At 36.3% G+C, this 24,410-nt stretch overlaps 1 protein-coding gene across 6 annotated transcripts in view; it reads right to left on the reverse strand.

The window, feature by feature from the left end:
• Rasef (RAS and EF hand domain containing) overlaps nucleotides 1-24,410 on the reverse strand; it is a 71,165-nt gene that overhangs the window by 21,324 nt on the left and 25,431 nt on the right. For 5 of the 6 annotated variants that reach the window (XR_015619504.1, XM_087548036.1, XM_087548039.1 and 2 more), the window contains 6 exon segments: nucleotides 12,522-12,617; nucleotides 10,026-10,103; nucleotides 6,052-6,167; nucleotides 4,703-4,771; nucleotides 2,987-3,071; nucleotides 2,032-2,120 (listed from right to left, as the gene is read on the reverse strand). Coding sequence is in view for 5 of the 6 variants with exons in the window: in XM_087548036.1 (XP_087404162.1) it covers nucleotides 2,032-2,120; nucleotides 2,987-3,071; nucleotides 4,703-4,771; nucleotides 6,052-6,167; nucleotides 10,026-10,103; nucleotides 12,522-12,617 (533 nt within the window). In the remaining variant the exon portion in view is untranslated. 6 annotated transcript variants of the gene reach the window in all.

A 24,410-nucleotide genomic window follows, 5' to 3' on the forward strand; every position in this document is an offset into this window, starting at 1 on the left:
GGAAGTAAGAAGAGCTGTATATTAGCATTAAAAAAAAAAGCACCCTGAGAACTTCATATATCGAACTAACTAACTCCAAGGAGGGAAGATTCTCACAGGCAACAGTAGTTTGTAGTTGGGTTCAGAATTAAGAACTGAAGATGTGCTTGCCGTTGAGATCCTGGTGATACAATGAAGATCCTATCCCTTAGAATATACTGGAGACAAACTCTCATTCCAGTACTAGACTTCATTTGTGGCATCATTCTTTCAAGAATAAATCCTAATGAGACTTCTGAAGTAATTTTGTTTTGTATGCTTCTTCTACATTCTTCTACATCTTGCTGATGATAACTGTTCTTAACTATTAGTACAGAAAAAGTAGCAGCAAATCTTCATTCTAAAAATGTATATTTTTAGTAACTTTATAATCACCTGCTTATAAATAAACCATTCTTTTAATAAAATTAATGAATCAGTAAAAAAAAAAAAAAAAAAAAAAACAAGACCATGCTTTTACACAATCTGTAATGACAGACATATCCAGTGGCAGCAAAACCATAAGCTAACACCAGGAGTGGTGGAATACTACTGACCATCAACAACTTGAAATCTGAGCAGCTATTACATATTTGTCACAAGACTGGACCTGATGGCAACCCCCACAGGACTGAGGAAAGGATGGAAAGCATCATTAAAAGGGGGATCAACTCATCATATATGCTTGAATGAGATTCTCTAGTGACATATATAGGTTCCCTCCTGGTCCTATAAGTATGCCTTATAAACTCATTGGTTTATCAAGTTGGACTATAATGGAACTGTATCTTTAGCCTTTCTTTGATGCCCAAGAAAAAGTCATGCAATATTAGGATAGTTAAGAACATGCTTATCCATATTAAAAGTACTGCCCCAACACACAAAAGAGGACAAAACTGAATTTAACAGCTTCAAACACATGGAAAGCTTTAATATATAGTATTGAGGCTTGGTGTTTTACAAATCTATTGTAATGTTAAGTATGCCCTCCCACCCCCAGCCCCAGACCTGGAGTCTGCTAGCCTCTGTGAACCTGCACCCAAGTTAACTCTGATCAGCCAATAGCTGGGCAGAAGAGACATAGGTGTAGGTGAGGTTTCATGGGCTTGCAAAAAAAAGAAGCCAACATGGGATAGAAGAACGTACAAGAGAGGAGAAAGGAGAGCTACCATAGGTTAGCTGAGCCATAAAAACGTGGCCATGCGGGTTGGCCAATTGTAGCTAAGAGCAGCCCAGATGAAACATAGTAATAACTTGGTTATGGATAGGAAGGTATATTCTAACAGCATGGCAGGTAGGCAGTTGCCCAACTATTGCGATGTTAAGGTATATTAAAATATAAAGGTAGTGTGTGTGTTTTTCATCGAAGAACATAAATGGTCAAAAACAGAGAAGAAACTGAGCTATGATTTTAAATATATTTACTACAGTATACTTTTTACCCTCTTTGTTTTTTACACTTTGATGTATCACAAACTTAACTTTTAGCTAGCAGCACAAGAAATGTGTACCCATGCACACATACACATACACACAGACATGCAGACACACTGACACACACACGCACAAATAATCACTGTTTATTTGATCTCTTAAAAGGCAAGTTAAATTCTAACTTTTGGCATGTTTCAATGTTTCCTTTAGTATTTAGTAACTCATAAACATAGCCATATTATTTATATGTTTTGAATATTAAATACTGACAGATCATGACAAAAGTCTCAGCACAATACACCATTCATAATGCAAGAGCACAGGGCACAGTTCAAGGTGATGTATAAATGGGTGTGCACGCAAAATCATTCAAAGCACATCAAGAAAATTACTGTCCTGTATAAAATTGTTTACTTACTGTTTTCTCACTTTTAACATTTCTAGACATTATTATAAGATCATAATAAATATTAATTATTACTTAAATATATTCCTTTATTTTAATTCAGCTCTAAGATAATTTGTCTTGCTTTTGACTTTGATCTAGAACTCAGATAATAAAAAGCAGGTGCTACATACCTATCGTAGCCCAGTGGTTGAGAAGAATGATGATTAAACTTGGGACTGCTGCTAGAAATTGTATTCCCTGGTGATATGTTATTCATACGCTGTAATACACAAGCAGTTGTTAATATGTGGACATTTTATATATCACAGACAGACATGCTTATGCATACCCACACAATTTAACTCCCAATACACATAAAAAAATCTATGACCCACCCCACATGAACAAATATGAACATGAAAAAATCATTTTGAAAGTTTCAATAAGCATAACAGACAAAGTTTCTCTTTCTCATCAGATCTCACTGTTATATAGCTCTACTGCACTCTATAAAAGTCTGCTTGCTCTTTGGGCATGCCAGGACGGGACAGCACTACATCAGGTTCGTCAAATTCATCTCCTCTAGAAGCAAAATTGTGTGAGTGATATTCCACATCCTAATCTGACACTAAAGCCTCTTTCCTAAAGCTGTGCCACAAAAACACAGTACGAGGCTTCATTGCAAATGCAATCTGGGCAAACTTGTTTCTGCCAGGAGGGTTCAAAAGCGCACACCCAAAGCCCAAAGTCAAGTGTGTGCTGTAGAAATTATCACTAGCCAGAATCATAGCTATCTCATCCTCACTGGCAACATTTTTTTAATGACCACAGAATTTCTCTCATTTTCTTTTATTTGCAATCCTTCTTTGCAAACTAATCAACTCATATATCATTAAATGCTCTAGAAAAAAAATCACACATTTAGCATCTTTCCCTTAGAACATTTAATTTAAGAATTTGGATAGCATCATTTATTTATTCAAATGGCCAGATCATATTATTAATTTAAAAATATTATTCTTTTATTTTCTGTTAAGATTGTCTCACTATAAGACCAACATGAAGGTATCGTAAAATATCAGATGAGTTTTCAAGCCCCAAAACACTTTATCAAGACAAAGAACAGAAAAAGGGGACACTGAATACCAAGGATTTGGTGAGCTTGCTGTAAGTGTTTTCAAGGGCACTTCTAAGGCCGTCATTACTATCATGAAGCTTCCGGTTAGCTGTTCTGTATGGGAAGAATTAGACAAACATATATAAGAAGCACTGGGGGATCAATGTTCCCACTTTTTTCAGGCAGTGGCATTCAGAATGTACAGATATGTCACAGTTCTTGCAATTTTCTGATTCACTTCAAAACCCAGAAACAAAGTCAGAAGCAGATATAAATGGCAATGAACGGATTAATTAGTTTACTTTCCTGTAGATCTGGGAGCATTTTAAGAACAAATGGTGGGCTGAGGCACTCACTCTTCCCTCTGATAACTCCTGTGTCAACAGGCTTCATGCAGTTCTTTATCATCCAGCTCTCACAGCTCAGTCCCAGGCAGGGATAATGCAGTGTGCTATGTACCACACTGGCTATTCCTACATCCTATCCTCTTCATGTCCTGATGGGATTTTATATCAAGCAAACACTTGGCTAGTGATCTCAGACTAATTAAGAGCTTAAATATGAACTTAAGAATCTCACAGGATATAATGAAAGTCATTTAAAAACCACTTCCCTTGGCTAAAAAATGAAGATCTCAGAGCCCTTTCCCCACAGAGTATCTAATTTTCCTGTTGGTAGCCACTTCATCCTTAATCTCTCAGTTCTGTTATCAGTTCTACCAGGACGGAGAATTCATTGAACTTCCATAGCTCTCCATGGGGAAATATATACTTTTCTTTTGTTGTATTTCCTCTAAATTTGGTGATATACATTCATTTCTTTGTATATTCTATATTAATATATATATATATATAGTGATATATATGTATATATATATATGTATTTACTTCTATGAGCAACTAGTTTCTATCATCCTCCCCTACTAAACTCATGAAGAAAGATTTTTTTTCTATTCACTATTCCATCCCCAATTCCAGGGGTGCCTCATACATGACAGCTGTTAACTGAGAAAGCTATTGACTAGGTTAATGAGTAAATGAACTCATAAGTCTATAGAACACATGACCTCTGCAGTTTCCACAGCTGAGACTTATTGAATATTAAAAACTGGAGAAGAAAAATTTGCTAAGCCAACATTATTTCATTTAGAAGATTGAAAACCAAAGAAAATACTGTATATGTGAACAAATTGAGGAACACCAAGGTTTCTTGAAAAAGAACCTCAGAGAATAAAAGTACTACTACTTATTTTGAAGTTGACAGTTTAGGATAATATTTCTAAAGCAATAGTGTTTTAAACAAAAAACCAAAGTGTGTGTGTGTGTGTGTGTGTGTGTGTGTGTGTGTGTATACATATATATATATATATATATATATATATATATATTCAGCTGTAGTCAGCATAACAAACTAAGAAAAAATAACTAAACATTATCCTATGACCTCATTCGTGTGTAGACCTGAGGAGCTCTCCAGATACACAATAGAGAGCCTTGAGGCTGAGGGCTATATTCCTCACAGATATAACAAACACATGACATATGCTTTTCTAACTTGCAGAGATTTTGAGAACAGACTTCACTGAAAGAAATAATTCAGTTAGGGGTGAGTCAGAAAAGGAAGTGGCCATGCCAAATGTATGGCAATGAGAAGACAATTACCTAAACACTGGACATGGCAGGTTGTGTTACAGGTTTCATTAACACAAATGGGCTAAAATGCAGTGAGCATTTCATAGAACTTACTGGAGGACTTCAATTTGCCTCTCAAGATTACTTCGATCTTCATTGAACTCTCGGATTAGTTCCAGATCCCTGCAAAATTATATGTTATATGTTATATGAGATAGCAGGTGTGAGCATGGGACATGGGCAAACTCATCAGTATCTCCCAATCCCCAAGAGCTATCAGGCTTCATTTATAGAAACCTAGTCATTTGCTACTGAGTTAAAAGCCAGTTGCATAGAGAAATTTTAGTTTCTTAGCCAAAAAGATGATCCCTATCAGAATGTCTGTAAACTAGCTTATCAACTTCTTGTGTTTTAAAAAGTTCTTTATTATTCAAACCAGTGATCTAACCATCTCTCTTTCTCCAAGCTAGTCTTTCTTCTCTGTGACCCTGCTTCTCTGATTTTCCTTGAACTTACATATTTAAGACTTTTTGTTCCTCCCAGCTGTAAAGTGGAAATAATAAAGGTCCCTACAAGAGAGGATATATGTGGATGAAGCCATAGACACTAATAATGTGCCAAGGACGGTCCCGGTAGGTGGCACTGCTACTTGCTTCAGCTGATATTGCTGTCCCTGGATCCTTTGTTGCTTGGCCAACACAGCAGATCTTTTCTCTTGTATTCACCTCCTGTGGCTCCTTAACAAAGGCTGAAACTGGCCCTGGTGTTGCTGGCCCTCCTCAGTGTACACTGCTTAACTTTTTGTTTTGACTTTCTCAGCTGAACTTAAAATTTTTAAAGAGCAGTGGCATATGTTTCTTTTATATATGTTGAAACCACACCTCATTATATGTAAGGATTCAGACAGAATATATGCAGTAAAAGTTGTACCACTTAATAATACTATAATGCCTTAATTCTGAAAGTTTGAAAATAAAAATAAATAAAACCTCTTTCCCCTAAATGTCCAAATTTACTCACTCTGTATATGCATATAACTGTATCTCTCATGTAAAAGTGTCTATCTCTGATTACGTGAACTTACGTTGTTAATATCAATACCTCAAAACTAAAGCACTGAATAGTTAATGGCTCTCATTCTTGTTTTAGGCCAGAATTCCTATCTGACAAGCACTTTTAATGGAGGTTTGTTTTTATACATTATTTTCCTCCCAAAGCCACTTGAAACAAATAATTTTTAAGCCACAGTATTTTCCTCCCAAGGCCATTGAAACAAATAATTTTTAAGCCCTACACTGGCCTAAGATACCTGTAATTCAAACGGTTACTCTTTACACACACACACACACACACACACACACACACACACACGCAGAAATCTGTCACTCAAGGTAGCATTCTTACAAAGCAATATATATTCCCCAAAGGTAAAGAATGACCCTCTATTATGAATAGTTTCATACCGTTCAGAATTCATAGTCTGGTCAGCATAATCACTTTTCAAAGCATCTAGTTCACTCTGAAGAAAGGCTAAATTTGTCTGTGTCTCCAAAAGATCTTTTTTGAGTTTTTGATTTTCCTAAAGTGAATAAATCATGAGGGGCATTAGACTCAGGCTTTTTTGCATCTAAAATATGTAGGCATAATATTATTTCGCACTGTGTAAGGTTTATCCTTGTAATATTCAAATGCTGATTTCTCTACCCTCATATCTTCTTTCAATCTGGACACGACATTTCAATGCTTTTGTCAAAAATCTCCTTTCTCAAGTTTGTGTAAACAATGCTTACCATTTACTCTCTGCCTTGTCAATAAAAGCTGATCACACAATGGCTGCACATAAGAAAGAATAGGGTGGGACTTCCGTCAGCTAGGGGAGGGAGAGAGATAGAAGAGTAAGATAGATTGAGCCTTGAGGAGAGGGAGAAGAGAAGTCACGGAAAAATACATCTGAAGTTCAGAGAGCCAGAAATATACTAAAACTCAAGTATCTCAGGATTTTGTCTGGGAGGTAGCCAGTTAACCGAGAGGATTAACATAGATCAATGACTTCCCAGATATTTTGGCAATGCTTGACTGAATGAATATATATTGGTGCCTCTTTGTCATTACTGGAGAACTAGCTAGGATAAAGAAAAACAGCTGCTGTATTACAGCTTACATTTATATTAAAATTACTGTTACACACTATATAGTGCAATACCATAAAAATAACACCTACCTTTCCTTAGTTCTTAATATTTTCCTGCTCAAAAAACCAATTATATATTCAAATGTTGTATATTATTAAACTTTAAAGCTGTTCTTCATTTTGTACTCAACATCTGTCTGTTCCAAACTATAACTGGCAGTAAGCCACTGACGTTAATGGAAAAATTAAGCAAGACCTTAAGTATCCGGACATCTTCCCAAAGTTGGTTATGTTAGTTGCTTTTAAGAATAAATACCATCATCTAACTTTTTTCTTAAAAATATAATTAATAATAAACAGTTATAATTATGAAATTTTACATTTTTCTTTAAAAGAAAAATTACTGGACACTTGCAGTTCAAATATTTGACCATGCAAATAGATGGTCTATTTTCCCCTCCCAGAAAACCTCATGAATATGAAATTACAATAGAAATGAAACCATTAACGATTAAAGAATTGGCCAAGGAAACTATGAATACTCAGGTGACTTAAACACATTTCTAGAAAACATAAACCAGATACTGTATGCCACCTCAAAGAAGAGACTCAGGAAAAAAAGGCAGCAGGATATATTTTAGGAGTGCACCCCCCTCCCACAAATTTTTGGCACAGTTTCCAGGTGTAGGAGGGGCATGGAAACTTTAAGAGGTAAAGTGAAAAAACCTGTTCATTAGGTCAGTTGGAATGCTGTCCTTGCAAATGATTTCTGGAGGTCACTTGTTATTTCCTGTTTATCTTTGTGGCTCCTTTTCCAACTGTCTATCCCCAGCTCTGCAACAAAGTTAACACCACCACCCCACCTCACCATCTTGAATGCTTCCCATTGTGAGCTAAATAAAACCCTTTCCTTATAAAATTAGCCTGCCTCCAATATTTAATTATACTAATAAAAGGCACCGTGGCAGCATTCAAATGCTTATGAGGTCCTGCTGTTAAACAGAGAAAAGGTCAAGTAGCCAAAGGGAGAATGTGAAGTAGAGCTAGGGACCTAGAGAGATGGATCCACGGTTGAGGACACTTGATGTTACAGAGGACCTGTGGTCTACTCCCAGAACCCACATAGTGACTCACAACCATCTGTAACTCCACTTCCAGAAGATCCAAAGGCCTCTTTTAGCCTTCATGAATACCAGATTTATTCATTTTTATTTTATTTTATGATAAAGATATGTATCAGCACAAAACAACCATAAAAATGAAATAAAAGTAAATATTTTTTAAAAGGTGAGGGGACAGGAAAATAAATTAGAACCAGTTGGGCATGGTAGAATCTGTGTTTAATCCCAACACTGATGCAGAGACTGGTAGATGTCTTTGAGTTTGAGACCAAGTTCTCCTACATAGAGTTTCTTATCTAATCATTTAGACAAACTTTCAAGTGTGTGTGTGTGTGTGTGTGTGTGTGCGCACGCGTGCGCGTGCCTGTCTGTTTGTCTAGAGTAACATATTAGATCACAGTGACTGGCTCTTGTCTATCATATTTTGGTAACAAATGCCACATTCAAGAATAATGAACAATGTTAAGAATTTGAATATTCATGTAATAATGTGCAATAGTTGAATCAATAATTGTTCTTTGAACAAAAAGATTTCAAGAAGGAGGAAAGATAAGATTATCACAGTTATGCTGTGTACTGCTTCACTTTTCCCAGAAGCAAGAAACACTGAGTGTAATGACCCTCAGGGTTCATTAAGTCAAGAAAATATGTTATAATGAACGTCTCAAAGTAAAGAAATTTTAGGTTGATATGAAAGTACAACAAAATTAAGACAATCCAATAAAGACTGTCATTTCATGACCTTTGCAATTAATATTTTCAGGGGGAAATAAAGAAGTTTTACAGAAAAGATGACATAGCAAAGATGATTGAGTGTCATTGTGTTGCGTAGTTTTAAATCAACTTGACCCGAGCTAGAGTTTTTGGATCTGGCAAGCCTGCAGAGCATTTTCTTAATTAGATTAATATGGGAGGACTCAGCTCATTGTAGGTGGTTCTTTTCCTGACCTGAAGTCCTAGGCTCTATAAAAAAAGTAGGCTGAGGACCCAGAGGCAGCAAATTACTAAACAGCAGGGTTCCATGACTTCACCATCAGCTCCTGCTTCCAGGTTCCTGCTCTATTTGAGTTCCTGCTCTCACTGCTACTGATGAATTGTTAAATGGATCTGTGACTGAAATAAAACCTCTCCAAATTGCTTTGGCTCACAGTGTTTCAGCAACAGCAACTCTATTTAAACAATCTTTCAAGAAGAGAAACTAAAAGCACAATCAGAAAAGCCAAGAAAGCACCAACTCTTCATGAAAGTCATGATCCAAGTGTAAAGCCAACTACAATGAAATAACATCAGGCTAAGACTGTGAGGCTAGGCCAGTTCTCTCTGAAATTGAATAGTGTTTATTCAATAGAAAGCTAGGCAATGCCTACTCAAGAGACAAAGTACGCAGAACACTTTTAATCTTTGAGATTAATCTAAAATCAAAACAAATAACTTAGCAAAGGTAAATGTCATTGATGTTTGCAACAGAGAAAGGAAATATAAATGTAGGAACAGATAATTTTAAAAGACCAGAGAGAAAAGCTGAAGGCAGAGGAAGGCACACATACAAATTCACTGTTAGCCAGATAAGCTAGTTTTCAACATCATGTGTGCATAATTTTAAGTAAATAAACATAAAAAAATAATAAAACCATGCAAGTGGTACATAATTGAAGGGAAACATCTTTTATAATACAGTTACTCAAATATATTTCAAAGACTTTTTATAATTATAGTATCAGTTTCTCTTTAAGCCTTTATTCCAGAAACAGAAAAACTAAATACCACAAGCATGCTGTCTGTTGTAGTTAGGTTTCTGTCAACTTGATTCAAGTTAGAGTCATTTTGGAAAAGGAAATCTCAAATGAGAAAACATCTCCTTAAGACTGACTTATAGACAAGTCTGTTGGATATTTTCTTGATTAATAATTGATATGGAAGCCTGCGATATGAATGGTGTCATCTCTGGACAAGTGGTCCTAGGCTGTATAAGAATAAAAGCCATGGGAACAAGCCAAGAAGCAGTGCTCCTCATAGGTTTCTGCTTCTCCTCCTGCCCTGACTTTTCCTGATGATTAGTAACTCAGAGCTCTAAGATGGGATAAACTTTTGTCCCCAAGTTGTTTTGAGTCATACTGGTTTATCTTACCTATTGAAGGTAACTAAAACAGGAAATAAATTTTTTCCAGTGAAGCATGATTCTTACCGTTGTTAAATCATAAATTTGTTTCTTTAATGAAGTCACATCTTGCTTTTGACTTATTTTTCTTGACTGCTCTTCAAGCTGAAAAAGGAAACAAAACTCATTTAGAAGTGCTTTGGTGAGGTTTAGAGATATTCTTGAACATGAATGTGGGAATTCTAGCAGTTTTCAATTTTTAAAACTTTGAGATTTACAAATCATTGCATGGCATAAAATCTATAACATTAAAGCATTTGTTTTAAATAATACAAACATTTGAAGGGGGACTTTTATTATTGAATGTATTTTCTTTAAAACACTAGAAAAGCCCTTTGCAAAACCACTCCACTATAAAGCAATTCTTGCTTTCCTTGTTTGCTAAAGGAATATAGGCATTCCTTTTTATCCTGTGTGTTGTTTCCTAAAACAAAATTGCAAATCTTGACTTGCCAAATGAAGACTTAAGGGTGTATGCTGGGGCTGACCACAACAACCTGTTTACAATAAACAGAAAGCTCTTGGATAAAAGGTGTGTGGTAGGGCTGAGACACATCACCACCAGGTTTGTCCAGTACACACTTCTTGGGGCTCACAATGTGATCAAATTTCCTACAACACATCTGTGCTTAATACTTTCTGTTTCACTTTGTAATCTTTGCAATACTCTTCTTTCTGTACTAGCCAAAATGCTTACAATATTTTGTCATGCTCATGTACTTTAGCTATGAGCTGTCCTCCTCTTGACAGAAAGTATCATGTGATATGACTAGCATGTGCCTAACCATTACTACCAGATTAATATTAATCAGGTTTTAATGTCTGGTAAAGACTGGTTCATTTTCCAGGCATTGTTTTCTACTGTATCCTTCCACAGACAGAGAAAACTTTCTTTTCATATACATTTTTGAGTTGACTCTCCTATAGAGCAAGAGGCAAGCAGATCTGGTTATAGTCTTCTATATATGAATATCAACTTATTGGTTCTCCAATATTAGCACCTTTGCGAGAATCAGACGGTTGTGGCTTTGTGGACCTACTTATAGACATGTTAGTCCATTAACCTGTGTGTCCTTCTACATGCCACTTCTGTGTTGTTTTTGTTACTATGCATGTGTAGTATAACCTGAATTCAAAACTGGTTATTATGATGTATTTTTGAAAAAAAAAGAGAGATCCATGATGACTTCACAAGAGAAAAATTATAAAGAAATAACTCAAGAATCTCAGAATTTGTTGTAAAAATTAGTGACAGCCACAATAATCTGTAAATAATATTTATAATTTTTGAGAGTCCTTAAAATTCTCTCCTATAAATTTTTTAATAAGCTACTTATAAGCTATTTAATAAGATCATCAGAAAATGGTTCATATTTAAAGTTTTTAAATTATTAGAATGATCTTAATAATCTATAATTGATGAAATATCAATTACTATGGTTAGGCAGGATAATTCATTATTAAAAGTGTTTTAGTTTCACTGTGTCTTTGTTTAGTTTCTGTTTCAATGACCTGTCCATTGGTGAGAGTGTGGTGCTGAAGTCTCCCACTTTTATTGTGTAGGGTACAATATATGTGTTGAGCTTTAGAAAAGTCTCTTTTATGAATGTCAGTGGCCTTGCATTTGGGGCATAGATGTTCAAAATTGAGACATTCTCTTGGAGTCATATACATTTCTTTTGATATATATGAAATATACATCAGCTATTCACAGTACTTACAGAAATAACCACATGTAAGATGTAACCTTAACCCTGAGACAGACCAGCTTGTAGTATCAGTAAGAGGGATTTTTCTTGTTGTTTTTTTTTTTGTTTCTGTATATGGAGATGTCAATTTGATAGCACAATATCAATTACACTATAAACATCTGAAACAAGGCAGGTGCAGGCCTCCAAATCTCCCTTATCCTGCTGCCTCACTCCACAGTCACTTCTAAACACGTGTCAACAAATCACAGAGCACAAAGATACTGTTCATTAGTACTTAAACATGCTCTTGCTCATATTTCTACAATTTTTTGTCTTAACTCTCAATGATCAGAAGATAGATAGACATGGAACTTTCTACTTAAAAGAACATTTTTTATCTCACTTAATATTTACTTACATGGAACTTTCTACTTAAAGGAACATTTTTATCTCACTTAATATTTACTAATTATCTGCTATGCAGCTTGAAGTCAAGTAAAAAAAAGTACAGGAATGAATACATGTCTTACCCAGAAAATGTTTCAGTAAAGTACAAACTTTCTACTGGAAACAGAGGATTCACTCAGAGCACTTAGTGAATGAAAACTAAAGCAACCAATATAATAACTGCCCAAGGATAAGACCTTTTATTAATCACATGTTAAAAGTCAGATGGGCCTTTAAAAATAACTCTTCCAAGGAGATGGACCAACTAATAAATGTCATTCTTTCTTCTACTTTAATATAATTCTAATTGTTTTCCAACTACAATGGCTTAGATACAGTAAGATACTAAGGATGTTTCTAGAATATCTAGATGCCATATACACACCTTTTTTAACCTTTTAATGGTCACTTGTAAATCTCCTACTTCTGTTTCATACTGACGTCTGAGGTCAGTGAGAGCTTCCTCAGCTTTGCGTTTTTCCTAGAAGGAAAATAAAAAATATCATGTCAAGAATTTCTGTTCTTAAATATCCTTCAAAAAAGCATGAACAACAACAACAACAACATGAAGCAATTTTATATCAACCTAAACTGACCAAAATGCTCCTAAAGAAGAACAGTAAGACTAGATAGAAGAAGAACGCCAGAAAGTTTTAGATGTGTAGCAGTACTGGACTTGAAACCTAAAAAAACAGAGGAAATGTAGAACATCAAGATTCATACATCATCCTGAAATACAGACTCTAAGACTCTAATACTGTATTAATACCACAACACACCAATGAATCTGTAAATTACTACTGTCAAAAAATATAACATCTATGGGATCCACTGAATGCCTACATACTGTGTTGTCTCAAGACTCAGGAAGGAACAAACTTTTTTTTGTTTTTTTACCTAAATTGAAATCACATCATTAAAAATTTCTATGCAGTCAAACTGCAACCAGGAGCAAAGTCAGGTGTTTCAGCCTCCTCCTCTTGCCCTCATCCATAGACAGCTTGATTCCAAGGATATCCATCATAACCTGGCTCCTAGGTGAGACACACACCTTCAGCCCAATACTTGGCATAACTGGGACCCCCATAGGGTCCAGCAGATGCAGGACTTATCTACCCTGCCAGAGACACATCATTCCTTAGGAACAAAAATGTACCTGTGCAGAGATCAAGATGCTCTGGCAACCCCACGCCCACATCCAGGAATATCTTGACCCCCAGGATGTCCAAAATAACCAGGCTCAGAGGACGGACAGGATCCAGTTAGAGACAGCAAGGCCAGTTAATACCAAAAAATAACCACATGGCAAGAGCCAAGCACAATAACATACGCAACAGAAACCAAGACCTCTTGGTACCATCAGAACCCAATGCTCCCACCACAGCAAGTCCTGAATATCCTAACACACTTGAAAAGCAAGATTCTGACCAAAAATAAGGAAGACGTAAATAACTCCCTTAAAGCTATACAGGAGGAAACAAGTAAACAGGTATAAGCACTTAAAGAGAAAACACATCAATCCTTAAAAAATACAAGAAAACACAAAAAGGTGAAGGAATTAAACAGAACCATCAGTATCTAAAGTTGGAAATAGAAACAATAAAGAAATCATAAAGGAAGGCACTGTGAAATGAAAAACTTAGGAAAGAGATCAGGAATTTCAGATGTATGCATCACTAATGGAATTCAAGAGATAAAAGAGAGAATCTCAGGCATAAAGGATACCATAGAAGATATTGACACAACAGTCAAAGAAAACAAATAAAAATGAAGACACAGCATACCAAAACTTATGGGACAAAATGAAAGCAGTGCTAATAAGAAAATTCACAATTGTGAGTGCTTCCATAAAGAAATTAGAGAAATCCTTACACCAGCACTTTAACAGAACATCTGAAAGTTCTAGAACAAAATGAAGCAAACACACCCAAGAGGAGTAGACAGCAGGAAATAATCAAATTCAGGGCTGGAATCAACCAGTTAGAAACAAAGAGAATGGTATATAGAATCAATAAAACTAACAGCTGGTTCTAGAGAAAATACACAAAATAGATAAACCCTTAGCCAAATTAACTAAAGGGCCCAGAGACAATATCCAAATTAACCAAATCAGAAAGGAAAAAGAAGATATAACAACAAAAACTGAAGAAAATTTTTAAAAATCATCAGGTCTTAGTACAAACACCTATACTCAACAGAACTTGAAAATCTAGAATAGATGATTTTCTAGACAGATACCTGGTACCAAAGTTAATCCACGATCAGGTAAACTATCTAAACAGTGCTATAATCCCTAGGAAATAGAAGTAGTCATTAAAGTCTCCCAACCAAAAAAAAAAAAAAAAAAGCCCAGATGGTTTTAGTGCAAAATTCTATCCTTCAAATGAGACCTAATACCAATACGCTTCAAACTATTCCACAAACAATACCTAATTCCTTCTACGAAGGTACAGTTATGCTGATACCTAAACCACACCAAGACCAAACAAAGAAAAAGAACTTCAGACCAATCTGACTTATGAATATCGATGCAAAAATATTTAATAAATTTATCACAAATCAAATCCAAGATTACATCAGAACTACCATTCACCAAGATCAAGTAGGCTTCATCCCAGGGATGCAGGAATGGATCTATATACAGAAATCCATCAACATAATCCACTACATAAACAAACTCAAAGAAAAAAACCACCTGAATATCTCAATTAGAAAGATCAGGAATTCAGGGCACATATCTAAACATAATAAAATCAATATACAGCAAACCAACTTAAAGCAATCCCACTAAAATCGGGTACAAGACAAGGCTGTCCACTCTCTCCCTATTGTTCAATATGGCACTTGAAAGTTCTAGTGAGAGCTATTAGGCAACAAAAGGAAGTCAAAGGGATACCAATCAGAAAGGAAGAATTCAAGGTGTCACTATTTATAGATGATATGATACTATACATAAAGACCCGAAAAATTATATAGGAGAAATCTTACAGCTGATAAACAACCTCAACAAAGGGACTTGATATAAAATCAACTCAACAAATCAGATAACCTTCTCTACACAAAGGATATATGGGCTGAGAAAGAAAATAGGGAAACAATACCCTTACAATAGTCACAAATAATATAAACTATTCTTGATATAACTCTAACCAAGCAAGTCAAATATCTCTCTGAAAAGTACTTCAAGTCTCTGGAAAAAGAAATCAAAGATCTCAGAAAAGGGAAAGATCTTCCATGCTCATACTCAGAATGCATCAGAATGGCTAAGATCAAAAACTCAGGTGACAGCAAATGCTGGCAAGATATGGAGAAAGAGGAACACTCCTCCATTGCTGGTGGGATTAGAGGCTGATTTCCACTTAAGAAATCAATCTGGCAGTTACTCAAAACCTGGATATAGTTGTACCTGAAGACCCAACTATACTACTACTGGTATTCAACCCAAAAGATGTTCCAGCATATAACCAAGACACTATGTTTGTTCATAACAACCTTATTTATAATATCCAGAGCCTGAAAACAACCCAGGTGTCCCTCAGTGGAAGAATGGATACAGAAAATGTGGCATACTTACACAACGAAATACTACTCAGCTATTAAAATTGACAACTTCACAAATTTTGTAGGATAGAACTAGAAAATATCATCCTGAGTGGTGTAACCAAGACCAAAAAGGACATACCAGGTATATACTCACTGATAAGTGGATATTAACCCAAAAGTTCGGAATACCCATGATACAACTTATAGACCATATAAAGTTTAAAAAGAAGGAAGGCCAAAGTGTGGATGCTTCAATCCCACTTAGAAGAGGGAACAAAATAATCATGAGAGGCAGAGAGAGGGTGAGGGAGAGGAGAGGAAGGGAGAAAGAGGGCAGGACCATGTATGGGAAGAGACAGGAGAGGAATACAGAAGGCTAGCAGAAGAAATAGAAATAAGTTACAGTGGAGGTGGGAGACTGGGGAACCACTAGAAATTCACAGACACCAGAGAGGATCCCAGGACCCAATGGGGATGACATTCACTGAAATACACAAGAACAGCAAGATAGAACCTGAAGAGACCACCTTCTATAAATAGACAAGGCCCCCAGTGGAAGGATGGGGCCACCCACCTATCTCAAAATTTTTTCACCAAGAATTATTCTTGTCTAAAGGAAATGCAAGGACAAAAAAGGGAACAGAGACTGAAGAAAAGGCCATCCAGACACTGCCCCACGTTGGAATCCATTAGCATCCAGCAACCAAACCCCAAAACTATTGCTGATGCCAAGAAGAGCTTGGAGACAGGAACCTGGCATGGTTTTCATCTGAGAGATTCTGCCAGCTCCTGACTAAGACAGATGCAGAAATTCACAGCCAACCACTGGACTAAGCCTGGAGACTGCAAAAGAAGAGTTAGGGGAAGGACTGAAGGAGATGAAGGGGATTACAACCCCATAGGAAGAATAATAGTAGCAGTTAACTGGACCCCACAGAGCTCCCAGAGACTAAACTAACAACCAAAGTGTATATACATGGGTGAGGTGCCTTATTTAGCATCAGTGGAGGGGAGGTGCTTGGTCCTGTGGAGGGCCTGTTGCCCCAGCGAAAGGGGATGCTGTAGAGGTGAGCCGGAAGTGGGTGAGTTGCTGGGGAAGAAATAGAGGCAAAGGGAAGGGGTGGGGGATGGAGTTTGCAAAGAGGAGACTAGGAACAGGGACAGCATTTGAAATGTAAACAAGGGGTTGGGGACTTAGCTCAGTGGTAGAGCGCTTGCCTAGCAAGAGCAAGGCCCTGGCAAGGCTCTGGGTTCGGTCCCCAGCTCCGGGAAAAAAAAATGTAAACAAAATAATTAATAAAAGAAAAAAATTTCTATGCAAAATTGTGATAGGCTAGAAGAGTTCCTTAACATGGTTCAGTCTGAGAAATGTTGTTAAGTGATTTTTGTTCTCAGGTAAACATGGTGAAATGCACTTATACCTCCTTACATCAAATAAGGTGGCTACGACATCAGCTGGCATTAATAATAGGATCATTCATTGTACTACAAGCAGCTGAGACACCATTCCGCAGTATGTGAATGTATGTTGCACATTCTGATGTATCATGTTAAGTTTCCGTGTAAAAGACAGTGACAGAATGGCATACCAGGAGGCCTAAATCTTCTATTCAGAAATCCTCACTAAGGTAGAAGGTATGGCCTTGGGAGGAGAGGAATTAATTTATGAAAGAAAACTACAGTGGAAGACTGAAAACTTCCCAGACTGCTGGCTACATAGAGGAAAACAGAGTCATCCAGAAAATTAAATAATATATAAGGGATCCATAAAAGGTAATAATGATCCCATCTCTCTCCATACAGGAATTGTATATTACAGATCCATTAGCTGCCTTTCTCTGTCCCAAAAGGGAGTCTGAGTCTCCTTGCAGTCTGTCCTGAAAAAGAACTGACAGAAAAGTACCTGCAGCAACAAGGAAAAAGCAAATCAAGCCACTCTTTCATCTCCACCCCAACACACACACACACACACACACACACACACACATACACGCACACACTCACACACACACGCACACACTCACACACACACACTCACACACATACTCACACACTCACACACTCACACTCACACACACACTCACACACTCACACACACGCACACACTCACACACACGCACACACGCACACACGCACACACTCACACACACTCACACACACACTCACACACACACTCACACACACTCACACACACGCGCACACACTCACACACACGCACACACTCACACACACGCACACACTCACACACACGCACACACTCACACACACACATACACACTGTGTTTGCAGGACAAAGTTGATTAACTGTGCTGTGACCTTGCAGCCAGTCTTCCTTGAAGCTTTGAAATAAATATATGGTAAGGTCAGGCCAGGTCAGGCTAGATCACAATTTGTTGGAAATAAGATAATAACAATTCAAGACACTAGTGAAAACAAAGCAGGGTTTTAATAATATACAGTTCCACTGAAATACCCAATAACAGAGAAAAAGCAAAAATGGCTGTTGTGATGATCACCCTGAAGACAGTGATATTTATTTATTTATTTATTTATTTATTTATTTCAAGTAACACATTTTGAGAAATTCCTGTCCGTTTCATTCATAGGCCATGACTTGCCTCCTTACCAAATGCACTGTCATAGTTGGTTTAAGGCACAAAGTCTTTTCTAGTGAATAATTTAAAGCTGGAGATTACCCCCTTTTCTGACTTTGATTCAGTCATCTAGCAAACTAGGTGTAACTTCTCAACTCTGAATTTTGAGATGAACAGATGCCTCTGGACAGCTGGAAGTGAGCACCCATCCCCCTACTTATCAATAACCCTGTGGAACTTTTAAGTTTGACATAAAATGGACCATAGCACTTCATTTCTTACAATTCCCTCTTTCTTTTCTCTTTTACTTTTATAATGTTCTTTTCTGAGACTCTTTTAATTTTTTTTTGTTTCTCTTGTTAATTCATTGGGATGGATAATATTCTATCAATGGCACTGGTGATTGTCTTATCAGGAGCTATATTCTCACAAATCAAAACTTTACACATTCTACAAAGTATGACCCAAACATAACCCTTCTCTGTTGGTGTCATATTAAGTATTATACTATTTTCCCAAGCCCCTCATTTAAGGTCAGCCCTTAAAGGAATTTAATCTTTGTTAATTATAACAAATAGTCAACCTAGTACACATTCTTGTTTACTATTGGCCAGTAGAATATTTCCTATTCTAATCTTATAGCTATTTGACTTTTAGCATTAGTTTGAAAATCCCCTGGTGATTTCCATAGAGTCAGCATAAACATCAAAATCTCAGGTATCCAGGCTGGAGAGATGGTGCAGAAGTTAAGACCACCAGCTGCTCTTACAAAGGACTGGACTTTGGTTCCCATCATCCACATGGCAGCTCACAACAAAATGAATCACCAGTTTCAGGGAATCTGATGCTCTCTTCTGGTCTCCATGGACACAAAATGTGCACACAATACACAGATACACATGCAAGCACAATATACAAAATAAAAGTATCTTTTTAAAAAACAAAATGTCTTTGCGCTGTATATAGCTTCACCAAGCAAATTGAATTCCAAAGTTAAGGTTAAAGGCCTACTGAACCAACTTGCAGGTCCCAAAGGAGTCAAGTAGTGGCTTAAATAAAGGTTCCCCTATCTACAATACCATCAACAGTCAGCCCAGGAAACAGTTAGAACCCCTTTCTTGCTTCAGACATCTAATACATTGGTAAAGACTGAAAAAAAAAAACCCAGAGTCAACAATAAGACACATTCAAAAACTGGGTTATATATCTGAACAGATTTTTATAAAGATATTAACTAAGAAATCATCTTAAAATGTTCACCATTTTAGAAATTAGGAAAATGCAACTCAGAACAACTTTGAGATTTCATCAAACCCCAGAAATAATGATTAAAAACAACCAAATAACAACAAATGTTAGAGAGGATATATGGAAAACAGAGCCCTATTTCATTGTTGTAGGGTTTGCAAACTGGTGTAGCCCTATGGAAATCAGTACAGAGAATTCACAAACAGATAAAATAATTCTGCCACATAACTCATGTATCACTATACCAATTCTTGGCATATGCCACAGAGAGCTGTTCAGTCATGTGCATTGATGATCTATTCCTAATATGTAGGAAAAGTAAATAACCTAAATGTCCCTCCTTTGAAGAATGGATAAGAAAATGTGATTCATATACATGATTCAAGATGATTTAGTTCTAACGAAAAAAAATGAAATCATGAAATCTGCAGGTAAGTGGATCAACATCGAAAAGGTAAAACTGACTAAGGTACCCCAGACCCAGAAAGAAAAATGTATATATTCTCTCTCATCTATAGTTCCAAGATTCAAATCTTCAGATGTGAGTGTATAGCCTGAAGTAAAAACAGGGAGTAGGAAAGTAAAAATGTACCAAATAAAACTTGGTCCTAGAGAGGGAAATATAGCAGTGCACAAGTGACATAAGAATGAAAATAAAAGAAGAAAAGACAAAAATAGCGGTCTTTTAAATAGGAGAAAAGAAAGGAAGTCAGTACAGAAGGGAAGCAAGGGGACAAAATAATACTAAGAGTTATTGAGCCACAAAATGAATCATTATTTACCCCCAAAGTACATATAATGAATATATATTCATAATACATATAAAATTTGAAACTTCACTATGTCACTTGGACTGGCAAAGCTCCCCACTACAACCATTGATGATCCAAATCTCCAACACTAGGAATAAAAAACCGTCTTTCAAGCCAAGGCAGTCATAGAGACTCCAAAACCAATATAAGCTATTGTGTTGCATTTACTTACCTCCTAGAGTGTGATTTAAATACCTACTGCTGAAGGAAGATACCGTGCACTTTATGTATATGACTTTAATCCAAAAATCTCTTGCTAGAGGATAGCTTTTCTATTACTAGAAAGTGCTATAGAAGCTGCCAAGAAAGGGAAGCAACCAAAAATCCTATTCTACTGTACCTTTATACAACAATGACCAGCATGACATGGCCCTAAAAGTACAATTGTGACACACACATTTTAAGTGGTAACCAGCTGCTGTGTAATTGTACTGAAGGGCCACTCAACAAAGAGGAAATCATGTTTTATATGGAGAGTTATCCAACTACCCAAAGCTAATGAGGTCACGGTCCTTAGGGGAGAACCTCCTACTACCACTTTACTAACCCAGCGTGACTGCTAACTGCATTCTAAATATTCATTCTACTACAATACAAAAGAGTAGCTACTGCCTCCCCCTAACATGCCCCCCATCAAAGAATGGCCAAGGAACAATAAAGTACAGAGAACCACAACTGGTCAAAATACAAAGAAAGTTGATTGTAGGGTACCCAGTCACAAGGGATACCAAAACACAACTCCTGTGTCTATAAGGCACAGGAAAAATCATGCAGAAGAGAGATGAAATATTGAAAAAGCCAGAAAACTATTAAGTCACCTGAAAGTGTGTCTTCTAGAAAGATGAGAAGCTAACACCAATAAGCATGCTAAAGTAGGAGGGGGAAATTTCATGAGTCCCAAACTCTAAATAAAAACTACAATGGAATAATGAGAGGAGACAGTATTCCGCAGGAATTATCTATTTTACTGTTTAGTACTAAGTGGACAGGCCAGAAATCATATATGCACAAACAACACTAAACAGACTCAACATGTAGTATTTATGTACATACAATAAGCACAAGTATGTACCAGTAACAATTAAAGAAGAAGAGGACATGAATTTGAGAAAAAAATGAGGGTTGATAACATGGTAGGTGTTTGACTGACAAAAGATAAGGGGTAAATGATGTCATTTCATTTTAAACTTTTTCTAAAAAGTAATAAAAAGATTGATGTTTAGTAAAGAAAATCTTAGAAAACACAAATACATTAAGAAAAAACAATCTAGTATTCAATAATATTATAATATTTTATATTTTTAATATCAATATTAATATAATACAAATATAAATAAATAATTGCCTTTCCACTGTCTATTATTTTCTTAGTAAAAATGACATCATTGACCAAAAGCAAAGACCAAAATATAAAAATCTTCCACCTGCCAATAACCAGGCCCTAATTGCTAGTCATCTGACCCAATGACTTTTGATATCTTTTATAAAAGAATAATAATCTCTAACTCCTAATGACCCCTGGCCCTTGAATTAAATAATTAGTCCCAGTAGAGATCAATGGTGCTATAAAATACTACTTAACTGGCTAGTGAGTGCTTGCCTCCTGTGTACATAAATATGACACCAGAAAAACGGTCAATTCTGGTCTCACAAATTCCTTTACACTTGTTCCATGGCAGGCTATCTCAGCACAACAAAAATTACATAATTATCTTTCCAATAAGCTATAATGATGTATACAAATATAATTCAGCAAACTGAATTCAACATTACAAATGTAATATATAATAGTAAGATGAGAAAACATTATCCACAAGAGAAGTAAAATGTCTCTGTTCATAGATTGTTATCATCAACCAAAAGAACTTGCTGGAATCCATCAGATGTTACTCAGTGTATATGTGTGTGTGTGTGTGTGTGTGTGTGTGTGTGTGTGTGTGTGTGTATACACATATTATATATATACTAATATTTTATATTTTTCCACAGATTTACTAGTAACAATCAGATATAAAAATTTAAAACCTTTTCAATATATCAGAATAAAACAATTTAGAAAAATCATGTGAAGAATCTGCATACTGAAGACTATCAGACACTTCTGAGAAGGAAGGTAAAGATAATAGTTCATTTGTAGAGAGTACTCAGTGGTATTACAATGTTACAGTTCTACTGTAACCTACAGATAACTGGGAATTCAAACCCTCAGTGGGATTTTGTTTTAGAATTTGCTTTTATAAATCAATAAAAGTTGATTCTATGAAAATTAAGTAAGTAAAATTGGCAAAGCAATGAAAGTAAATTGGTAAAAGAAGGAAAGTAAGGACTGAAATAAGGAAAGTGTAGACTTCAAGATTCACTATGAAAAAAAGAGATTCACTATGAAGCAACAGATGTAAACACAGGGAAACGATGACCCAGGCACAGAGCAGAGCTAGGGCAGAACAAACTTACACAAACACAGCTTAGGCAAAACACAAGTGTTGTGCACCACAACAAACAAATGCTGCTTTTAGCAAGCAGTACTAGAATAGTTATATAAACACACAGAAAAAAACAATGATCAAATAATATAGCATGTACATGCATCATGTACATAAAGAGACTGTATATAGTACAATGTGAATTGAGAGTATAAAACATAAAATATATCAAAGGAAATACAAGGTCAGGAAAAAAGCCCAGAATAGTGGAAATAACTCTGAACAATAAAAGAACTGGGGGAAATCACCATCCCTGACCTCAAGCTACACTACAGAGAAATTATGATAAAAAAGCATGGTATTGTTACAGAAACAGGCATGTTGATCAGTGAATAGATTTGAAGACCCAGGAATAAAGCCACACACTTACAGACACTTAATCTTTGACAAAGAAGTCAAAAATATAAAATGGGGGGAAAAAGGAGGCATCTTCAATAAATGGTACTGTTCTAACTGGCAGTCTGTGTGTAGAAAAAGGGAAATAGATCCATATTTGTCACCTTGCACAAAGCTCAAGTCCAAGTGGATAAAGGACTTCAATATAAAACCAGATACACTGACTCTAATAGAAGAGAAAGTAGGGAAGAGCCTAGAATTCATTTGCACAGAGGGAAATTTACTAAACAGAACTCTAATGGCTCATGCTTTTAGATCAAGAATCAATAAATGGGACCTCATGAAACTGAAAAGCTTCTGTGAGGCAAAGGACACTGTCAATAGACATACCGGCAACCTACAGATTGGGAAAAATTTTTCACTAACCCCACATCCAATAGAGAGCTAATATCCAAAATATATAAAGAACTAAAGAAGTTAACCACCAAAACACCAAACAATCCAATCAAAAAAATGGGGTATAAAACTAAACAGAGAAGCCACAATATAGGAATCTTGAAGGGCTGAGAAGCACTTGACGGAATAAGATTCCTACCAGAGGGAAATACAGACTGGAGTAGCCATCCCCTGCTACCAGACAGTGCTTCCAGAGGATAGAGGAACACATCAACCCACCCACAAAACCTTCCACCCAAAATGAATATTTTCATCTGTAAGTGCTTTGGTCATTACAGTAACTGATACACTGTGTATTTTATATCTATGTAAGTATGTAGGGTACCATGTATTTCTCAAAGATACATTAAAGAAATTCTTTCATTCGGGTAAAAGGAAATGTTCAAAGTCCTTAATGATCAGGGAAATGCAAATCAAAATGACCCTGAGATTCCACCTTACACCAAGGAGAATGGCTAAGATCAAAACCTCAGGTGATAGCACATGTTGGTGAGGATGTGGAAAAAGAGGAACACTCCTGAATTGTTGGTGTGATTGGAAAGTGATACAACCTCTCTGGAAATCAATCTGGAGGTTCCTCAAAGATTGGAAAGAGATCTACCTCAAGATCCAGCTATACTACTCTTGGGAATATACCTAAAAGATGCCCCATCATGCCACAGGGGTAGATGTTCCATGATGTTCATAGTGGCCTTATTTGTGACAGCCAAAAGCTGGGAAAGCCCAGATATCCCACACTGAAAGAACGGATACAGAAAATGCTGTTCATTTACACAATGGAATATTACTCAGCTATTAAGAA

Source organism: Rattus norvegicus, chromosome 5 (assembly GCF_021556685.1).
Source record: "Rattus norvegicus strain SHRSP/BbbUtx chromosome 5, alternate assembly SHRSP_T2T, whole genome shotgun sequence".
Taxonomy (NCBI): domain Eukaryota; kingdom Metazoa; phylum Chordata; class Mammalia; order Rodentia; family Muridae; genus Rattus; species Rattus norvegicus.